At 41.2% G+C, this 9,833-nt stretch overlaps 1 protein-coding gene across 2 annotated transcripts; it reads right to left on the bottom strand.

Moving 5' to 3' along the window:
- Positions 1 to 99: 99 nt before the first annotated feature.
- LOC307266832 (WD repeat domain phosphoinositide-interacting protein 1-like) lies at positions 100 to 8,595 on the bottom strand. 2 transcript variants are annotated; one of them, XM_080048942.1, is made up of 12 exons: positions 8,194 to 8,595; positions 6,287 to 6,369; positions 5,230 to 5,399; positions 5,034 to 5,130; positions 4,316 to 4,413; positions 4,104 to 4,196; positions 3,932 to 4,002; positions 3,485 to 3,592; positions 3,122 to 3,289; positions 2,915 to 3,022; positions 1,979 to 2,118; positions 100 to 1,321 (listed from the first exon to the last, which is right to left on the bottom strand). In XM_080048942.1, the coding sequence occupies exons 1-12, from the start codon at positions 8,274 to 8,276 to the stop codon at positions 1,200 to 1,202; spliced, it is 1,341 nt and encodes a 446-aa protein (XP_079905068.1). In that variant the 5' UTR covers positions 8,277 to 8,595; the 3' UTR covers positions 100 to 1,199. The 2 variants fall into 2 exon arrangements, with proteins under 2 accessions (XP_079905068.1, XP_079905069.1); XM_080048943.1 differs by having other exon boundaries at positions 3,122 to 3,286.
- Between the last annotated feature and the right edge of the window lie 1,238 nt (positions 8,596 to 9,833).

Here is a 9,833-nt window from a genome sequence, read left to right as displayed (position 1 = left end):
GTGTCCCATACTCAAACAGCTCAATGCAGCATAAGGGTGTCCTAACAGCGCCACCCTTTGGCAAATCAAATGGTATTACCAAGTTACTTATTACAACAGTACTATATATAAATGTTATATATACACATTGTACACAAAGTAAAAATTCTCCATATATATTTTTACGCACGGTAAGTCTATGCTTTGATAATGCGCGTAACAAGAAAAAAATAAAATAAAATCATTTAATACATCAAAGTAAAAATGACTACAAATGACATGTTAACTTACTGCATTCAGCATCATGTAGTAAATAAAAAAAAAAGGTCTTCAGGAGATCACTGAAATTCAAGGACCTGTAACTTTATCACACACAGCTCACCATGAAGCCTTTTTACCGTTTTAGCTCCTCTAGCTACCATGCTTAGTATGACAGCTGCATCTGCAAAGGTTAAAGAGTGTATCACGCTTACTGCTGCTCCTCTTTCCTGAGGTGGGCCATGTTTAATGCCTCATTGATATGGAACCCAAATTCCCTGTAGCCTGATTGACAAAAATGCCCTCATAGTAGATTTATAGATGCTGATTATTAGTTTTAATTTTACAAATTGTATCATATTATTGTTCAGTTGCAATTGTCTTGTTTAGAAGCTGCACGTCCTGTGAAATTCACTTGCAGTTTACTCCTTAGCATCACTCTCTTGAGGGTATTTTTTTGTAAATCTGGCCATTGGTTACTTGTCTCCTGCACTACCTTGGTATATCAAGTCTATTCACTAATACTAAGCTGGATCAACTCCCTGTAGTTGCTACCATGATAATATAGAGCAACAGCAGTGTTGCTGTGTTGTCAGGAAGAGGTTTTAACACTGTTGTAAATGGCGTTAAGTAGCAGTTAACTTTTAAAGTCTTTGAAAAGAGCTAAATATATCCTTAATATGTTTTTGTAATAATGAGTGGACTTTCCACTCTTTTATAGTGTTTTTTTCCCCTATCTTTATTCCTTACAAAAAAGTCAAATGGAGACATAATACAGAAACACCAGGATGTAACATTCTGGGAATAGTTGACCCTAGGCCAGCAGGGGTACATGTGGAAGGGCTAGGGAGCGCCACAAGGTCTCAACACAGGAATATTTCTCTCCACCTCCCACCCCTCTAGAGTCTGATTGTTACGCAGGGTTGGGATGTGTCATGGGGGTGGGAAGGGGAGGGGTTTGGTCAGTTACTCTGGTTGCTGACGGGTGGGAACTCATTCTCGTCATCCAGACAGACGGGGCTCTCGGCCAACTCGTGCTCCGGGATGACCTCACCTTTTTGCGCTCCACCTTCCTCAGAATAACCTGGGAGGAGAAGGGAGGAGGAAAATAAGCTTTTTGGTGGTAGAAAGGACATCACATTCCAGCTCAGACTAGATGCACAAAACCTCAGCATACCCGACTTTATAGGTACTTTTACTACTTTAATATGTTCACAGAATGGATAAATGTTTGAACATTGCCTTCAACTTTCAACCCCTAAAGTTATAATCCAAACTTCTACAACAATTAGGTACACTTGTGCCATTAGGAGTTGTACAATAAAAACCCTGTCTATATATTATTTATAATCCTATTAGGCTAATGTTACCTTCCTCAGACAGACAAAGAGCAATTATGTTGTAAAATTGCTTTCATAAGAGTAGTAAAAGTACATTTATCGTGCATTATTTACATCACATCTGCCAGATATGAGCCATTTGAGAAGTCCCTGATGAAACCATTTCTGATATAAAACTAATTAAAAAACTACTGTCAAGAAATGACTAAGGAGCGCTTTTGTGGTAGTAACTCTTATATTATTTGCATGTTGGTATTAAGTTTCTTAAGTTGAAGGAAGAGAGCTCCATGTTTTAAACTTGTTTTGGGAGTTGCATGACAACAGTGGAAGCCATAATTAAAAACATCCCACATGTAGTATAAGAGCTGGAATAAGGGGGTTTATGATGAGGGATACTGTACCCATCAGAGTGGTGGAGGAGGGTGGGGTCGAGGGGAGAGCCACAGTGGCAGCGTATGATTGGCTGGCTGGCGGTGGGGAGACTTCTTCTGGTTGCTCCTCTTCCTTCTCCTCCACCTGCTCCTCGCTGGAGTCAAACAGTCTGCACGGACAGAGCAGACAAAGATTCAACATCATTGTAGAGAAGACCCATGTTAGAATTTCAAATGCCAGATTCAGACCTTTAAAATTCAAAGATTAAGGGCCAATCAGAGCAGACTGGGCATGTTGGAAGGCGGGGCTTAAAAAGAAAGGCTCAATCAGAGCAGACTGGGCATGTTGGAAGGCGGGGCTTAAAAAGAAAGGCTCTAGAATAGAGCGTTTCAGAGAAAGGTTGAAAAGATGAGATTCAGCAATGGCACTGTGAGAAATATAAAGTTTTTTATTTTGGACACTACACCATGAAAGCAGGTTCTAGTAGAAACCCAAATTACAATGTTTAACCTGAAAATGAGCACAATATGTGAACTTTAAAGCTGCAAGCTAAAAGTTTTGATGTAAAATAATACACCAGCTAAAGTCACAAAGTGATTTCCTATGACAAAATGGATTACCATTGAAATAAGGGCCCCATTCTTATGTCATTAATTGCCTTATTCGAATACTTGAATGACATCCCACATTTAGGATTATAATTGTCAGATTTCTGTTTAATAAGGACATTGTGCCATGTAGGTAAACCCATCTCTGCCGTGTACAGTTTATGTCTGTCATGTTAAACGGTATCTGGGACTTGGGCTCCGATGCTTTTTCTTTTTCCCTTGTTAGAGCTTAGAGATGCAGCTCAATACCTTTCTGTAGTGCCAGTTTTACTCCTAAATCCCTACATTTCTTGTCACCGTTTTAAGTTTCAAAACATATTGTTTACATGTAGATATTGCGTAGACTGTCGCACGCACCTGTGTTTTTGGACCAGGACGCACTCGCCTCCATCCTGTGGATCCACATTATAAATGTAGAAGAACCCGTCTGAGGAAGCCACCAGCAGGCGAGGGAGCTTCTGAATCCTGACCAACCAAAACATGCACATACAAGATGTGAAATAACCTACGCATAAATACACCTGGTATATATATAACATTAAATAAAATACTGCTCTGACTTACGTGGCCAGGGCGCAGATGTTTTTCAGGCCAAACATGTTGAGTCGCACTGTGGCGAAGGCTCTGTCCTGATGCATCATGTCGGACACCTGGCTGGGCAAGTAGGTGCTGGCTGCTGTGAACATTTTACCCACGTATGCTGACCATGTGGGTGATTCCTCCTCCTGACTGCTAGGAAAACCAGATGGTCAGTGGTTAAAAGGTGCAAAAATATTTTAACATTAACAAATCATTATTGATGTTTGAGACATGTGGATTCTTTATGCAAAATGGAATGTGACATTGTAAGCCAAGTGGTTACATATCGCAGAGAACCTTTACTGGATTGCCTTACAGATCACCCGACTATTCTGCCTGTGCATTTACCTGGGGCTGTGCTGCTCCAGTTTGAAGATGTGGACCGTTTCAGTGTTGCTGGACGCGCACAAGAACTGGGTGTCGGCGCTGAAGGACAGTGAACTGATGCTAACATACCTGACGCACACAGAAAACAGACGGAAGAGGACAAAAACAGTCAAGATTTAGCATGTATTTATTGAAAACGCTCATTTAGATTGCAGAAATGTAGACTTTTGTCCCATGTTTTTCGGTTTAACCTTAACACAGCACTGTGAAAACAGCCAGAGGAAAGTGTCTCACTCACCTGACCAGTTAACAGTTTTAGGAGGGTCATTTGAACTGCTAACCCTCATGTCACGAGCCATTTTGTTGTATCTCTGGCCTGGCACCACCACTAACACCACCAATCATTTTCTCCAGAATTTGCCTGTTGATGCTTTCTGATTGAAACTACATGGAAATAGGAACGCTAACCTTTTCATCCCTCGGCGGAATTCAAAGAGTTTCTGTCCCTCTGGAGCGCTGAAGACTCTGATGACAGTGCCCTGTAGACAAGACGGTGGTCAAGAAGACGCAGGCTGGTGGACGCTAAAATGGAAGGAGGGATTTAAAAAAGAAAGAAAGAAAAGAAATCCTAAGTCCTCACCTTCTCCGAAGCACTGGCCAGTTTGGAGCCAGAGGCATTGAAGGTGAGGGCTGCCAGCGGACTGTCGTGGGCCTGGATCAGCGTCAGAGTGCTCTACAGGAGGAAAAACAACAAGTCATTTCTAATGACATCACACCAAAGGACACAACACCAGCTGGAATTAGTTTTTTACTTTGTTGCTAAATATGTTAAGATGTTTAATGCACCCTTACCAGGTTGTTGGCATCGTAGACGGTGATCTCTCCGTTGGTGGCGCTGCCGGGGTACGCCAGGTACGAGTTACTGTGGTTGACAGAGAGAGCACAGAGACCTATGACAGAGAATACAGAGGATTAGTTAGACTGTATCCTGTCTTCTTTTCTTCAAAATACATACTGAACCCATTCTGATTGTTGCTTTACACTGTAGCTACATCTGTAATATCTGTCTTTGTCTACTAAATGTCTGGTGTACACCTCAGCAACCAATGGCAAAACTTAATCTGTTTCTCAAGTAGCAAGTCAAATATTTTGCTAATGCAGTACATTTGCTATTTGAGTATCTATTTACATTACAAGACTAAAAGAAGATACAAAGCGACGCTAAGCATGTTCTGAAAAAACAATAAAACATAACCCATTCTTCATCTTAACAAATAAAGAGTTCAGTTCAGGCTGTGGTTTTACCGCCTTTGCCTTTCTTTGTCTGGTATGACCAGTGGCTTGTGGGGGCTAATGTTTGGCTAAACCTTCGATACATATTGTTCTACAACTGACTTTACTTAGTCGGTTCGCTGACTTCATGACTCTTCTCTGCTTGTGCTACTTTAACATGTACAGTATGTCTGATAGCTTTTACAATGAACCTGTAAGCATCACTTGTGGCCTCTCTTCAGGGAAATGTAAATATAATGGCTTTGAAGTGCAGGAATGAACACAGTAAACAGTACACCTGAGAGGTTGGTGGGTGTGTTGAGGAGGGTCTTGAGTAGTTTCATGTCTTTGATATTGTGGATGTAGATCGACTCTTCCAGGCACACCACAAGCCTCTGCAGCAACAGTAGCAAGTTAAAAAACAAAACACAGCAATACGATAGCGCAGGCGTAACACACCAACTATGAGGATTACAAGTATTTCCAGTTCTCACCTGTCTGTTGAGCCTGACGGAGAGGATGTTGTTGGAGTAGCTGTAGTTACAGATCTCCGTGCCTTTCTTAAAGTGGTAGACGTTCATTCGCTGTTGCATGGACAGACTGACCACCACCACCAGGCTGCTGGAGAACAGCCGCTCCACTATATACACGTCCTGACACTCCACTGGTAGGGGGGCAAGAGAAAGGCCTTAGATATACAGAGTTCATGCTTTTACTTTGAAAAGCAATGGAAGCAGATTCCTGAGGCAAATGCAGTATCTCCTTTTGTCGCCAATTACAGACAATTCCTTGCACATCACAGTTTCAGGGGAGGGGGATTTGTTTACATTTGCAGAGCCTGCAATATTCTCCCGATGTTATGCTTAGTATTGAATAATTATATCATAAATTAAAACAAAATGATATTGAAGCACCTGGAACCAAACGTATGACTAGAACATGTTTGTATACAAAACCAGCCCCCCCCCCCCCCCCCCCCCCCCCCCGGTAGCTTTTTAACTTCAAACAGCGTTCGAGGGATCCAATTTTCCTGTGAGAAAAGTTTGTTTATTCAGTTATTATGAGAATATATTTCCTTAGAAAATGTTCTCTTCTCTGACGCACCCAAAGTTACATAGTGCACCTTTAACTACAAATGATGAATGCTTTGCTTGCCATCAGAGAAACTCTCTATCCCCAGGGCCCAGACAAAGAAGATTCTTGAACTGCCTCCAATTGACCCTAAACTTTCTCTTTCCTTGTTGCTTTCGAGCATTAGAAAAAAACCTAGCACTCCTATGTTTACCCCCTGCAACACTGCTGAGCAAACATGTCGCAGTCTATCTGAGATGTTGCATGACCAGGGTGAACCTGACCACATCTAAAATAATAGAACACCCGGCACTTATGTCACCTTAGGGAGGGGATGCTGGTGTGTCACAGTGTAATCAATGTCAGCACGACATGCGTTAAACAAGCACGCAAACATGTACGTTCTGCATTGTAGCTGTGACATTAAGCACTTCCTCCTACAAAGCAACTGCAAAGAGTAAAGAATAGCGTCTGTCTCACCTCCCTCGTGGATGCAGTCCAGTTTGTCCACAGCAGTGACTGAGAAGAGCCGGTAGCCAGTTTTGGTGCCCACTGAGAGAGAACTAAAACAAAAAAACAAGAGATCACCTTACAAGCCGGCAGACGCACCCAACATTGTTGAGGTTAAAAATACCATAATGACACAGTAATCATGGTGATTTAAGAGATTTTTTTTTTCCTGAAGCTGCAACACATTAAAAGGTGGAGTCTGCAATTCTTAAGAACGCTTGTTGTCAAGATAACTTTGTCATAATCAGTGAATATCTCCTCATGATCTGCTACCTGTCTGCACTGTGTTAATACACAACCTGAGCCTAGGCTCTGTAAATGAACATGTTGCTGGCTACAGTGAGCCCCATTTGTTTACATACCTGTTTACAGAGCCTAGGCTGTGTATTTAAAACTGATTTTTTTTCACGCCCACACATTACGGACAGGTGTCGGATAGTGAGGAGATTTTATCTGATTTTGACAAAAAGTGATTTTGAGCATTCCAAGCATTCCCCAGAATCACAAACTCCACTTTTAAATTAGATTGAAGTTGTTGCAGTAAAATAAGCCCAGAAAACATTGTTGTTTTTTTGGTTATTACTGAAACAGATAAGTAAATGGATTTAGTTAAAAAGGAACAACTATGCATGCAAACACACATCAAGGATAGAAAAGAAGTTGCACCTGGGACATGTGTGATAAGTGTGATCGTATATATTCGCATGAACTGGAATGATTTCTTTGCAGTACTACTCATAACAGAATCATCATTGGCCAGGATTAAGTTGTAGCATGAGGCCAATGCGTGACCTTAACTGACAGGAGAGTCAGACCCAGGCTTTATCTCATCTGAGGATATGCTGGGTAGCCTTATATGACCCTAATATCTTCAAGAATAGTATGATCTTGTTCAGACAACACCATAATTGCAGCTATCATTAACATATGATAACTACCCAAGAGAAGCTTTATGGCCTAATCTTATCGTGGCTGAAGTTTAAAAAGAACATGATGACAAAGAGATAAGGCCAGGATGACTGTTTGGCCACCTGGTTGGTTTTACAGTCAGAGCCACAGGGGATGTTTGTGTAAGGGGGAACACACTTGTAAATGTATACAGATCAGTCAGTTTGGCAGGATTTGTGGGTGAACTTTAATTATCAGACAGCACAGCCAGGTGGTGGTCAAAACCTTTTGGGGGGAGTCATTAAAAATCCCCTGAACTTGTAAAGCTGCTTGAGACACTGCAAAGAATAGGCCTGTTTGCAATCAATTGTACCCTTTTGTATCACACTGTGTCTTATTACACAACCGCCAGAAGGCAAACATCACACACAGGGTGAACATGACAAAAGATTTCAATAATGCTGCAATAACCTGAGAAAATACTACATTTGCTCATACTGTTAAATGTTAAGTAGCCTATTGACATGTAATATTGTATGTTATTGATATAAATCAAGGATGAGGAGGAGGAGGGGTGGTAGGAGCAGGAAACTGCATGAGACAACCTGTTTTCAGTCAATTGTTTTAAACTGTGTCTGATTACACAACAGCTAGAAGTTTCCTTACAAACTGTACAGTTTAATGTGCAACAGGCCTTAAAGATTAACACAGTGACCTACTTCGACATTCAGCCGGTAGGTTTAGGAACTCATCTAGAAGTTTGATCACACACACACACACACACACACACACACACACACACACACACACACACACACACACACACACACATCTGCTTGAATGTTGGCCATAATATCATACTAAGCTAAGTGACAGAAAATAAAACCACAGTAGCCGATTAATGCGAATGAAATATGCACTATGCAGCAACAGTCAGGTGCAGCAAGAAGATTGAGTTCATAATGGGCCCAGCCCCGCAGGTCGCTTACGTGGTGTCCTGGTTAAACGATGCGCAGATGAAGCCGCCTCGGTCCACCAGTACGGGGCCGTCCGGTGCGTCCTGGGACTCCATCCGGGCCGCCGAATTCCCTCTTCGCTCGTTGGCCGAGGGTCAGAGGCCTCGGGCTCGGCTCGATCCCCGCCGGAACCCGCTTCCCCTCCGCTGCTCCCCGACTCTTAAGCGCCACGCTCACACTCTTCAGGGAGAGGAATGTACGGGCAGGCTCGATCAGACGGTACACATTACGTAGGCATACTGAGGGAACTATCCCAAAGCTGAATAGGATACAATAGCAAACGATAACAACTCCTTAAGGAGACGTTTCACTTTAGACAGCCGACTCTGTTGTTATTATGTTATTAACTTCCAGTTGGCTATTCACACAGCAAAACAAAAACAGCTGATGGGTGGATGTGTCACTCTGGGATGAAACACGATTGGCTGGCGGTGACATGGCAAACACTTCATTCCGGCGATTCTATTGGTCGAGTGGTTTCACTCCTCTGTTACATTTGACGCAGCGGCTGTCAATCAAATACGAGCCGCCTATTTAGTGGAAAACATGGTTGATAGGCCAATTAGACTTTCAGTCTTATCACGAGGAATTGTTTTGAGGATTTGATTGGATAAAAGACCCATCAAGCTTTTTCACTGCCAGTGCAGGGACACATCAAGCGACAGTTCATCTGCTAAACAATTATTTATTTATTTTATTTTATGAAAATATTTTATTTGTATTCGTAGGCCCACACTTAGGTTAGCCTTCTAGTTTATTTTTTCATTAGGCCTATATTTTTTATTCGTTTTTTATTATTTCTTTATTCAGTTATATATTATCATTCATACTTATGTAGGCTAGGCTATATCTTATTAATTTAATCCCGAATACAGAGGTAGAGTAGGCTACCGAAAACTATATGTTTTACTTTCAATTGAATATATTCTTTAAGCTTCAATAAATGGGCTTAAGGCAACTTGTATGTTATTTTTTTCTTAGTAGCCCTGGTCACTTGGGTGGCAGTGTGGCACAATATTGGGCTTTATATTTGTCTTCCACTATATTTCATTACGAAAGGCTATATTATTTTATGTAGCTTAATTAGGCTATATATTTTAAAACTATCCAACAGAATATAATTCAACTAGGCTATTAGACATTAAGATGAGTAGCCTTTAGCCTTATATTTTATAAAATAGCCTAAAAACTCCCAGTTGCGATATTTATACGTACTTTCTACTTTTGAAAAGTTTAAGTAGCCTATATGTTGCTGATTTTATTCATATACAGTACTGTTAACAATTTGAACACAGGACTTTTGGTGAGCTACTTGGAGACGATTTAACACCTAAATGATTTACTATTTGTTATTAACCTAAGTTATGTTTACTCTTTTTTATGGATTTTGTCCTGCTGCATGCAGAGAAAGAATAGAAAACTCTGCCCTACTCGGCTACTTTGTTCATGTGAAAATGTTTCATCTGTGGACCTCACTTCCGATAGGCCTATAGGGTTTCTGTTCTGTACTATCACAGTGAACAATAATACCCTCATGTTGTAAATCAAAAGACGTCCTTGCAAACAGCAGTGAACGAATCTTACAATCGGTACAAAACGGAGAGATTCCTGTA

The sequence above is a fragment of the Ammodytes marinus genome (assembly GCF_949987685.1).
Source record: "Ammodytes marinus genome assembly, chromosome: 20".
Lineage (NCBI taxonomy): Eukaryota > Metazoa > Chordata > Actinopteri > Uranoscopiformes > Ammodytidae > Ammodytes > Ammodytes marinus.
This window is presented reverse-complemented; position numbering and strand designations above follow the sequence as displayed.

Coding starts and splice junctions, on each gene's coding strand:
- LOC307266832 (XM_080048942.1), bottom strand. CDS start 8,276: ATGGAGTCCCAGGACGCACCGGACGGCCCCGTACTGGTGGACCGAGGC. Junction 6,370..8,193: donor TCGTTTAACCAGGACACCAC/GTAAGCGACCTG, acceptor TTTTTGTTTTAG/TTCTCTCTCAGTGGGCACCA. Junction 3,023..3,121: donor AACATCTGCGCCCTGGCCAC/GTAAGTCAGAGC, acceptor TTGGTTGGTCAG/GATTCAGAAGCTCCCTCGCC.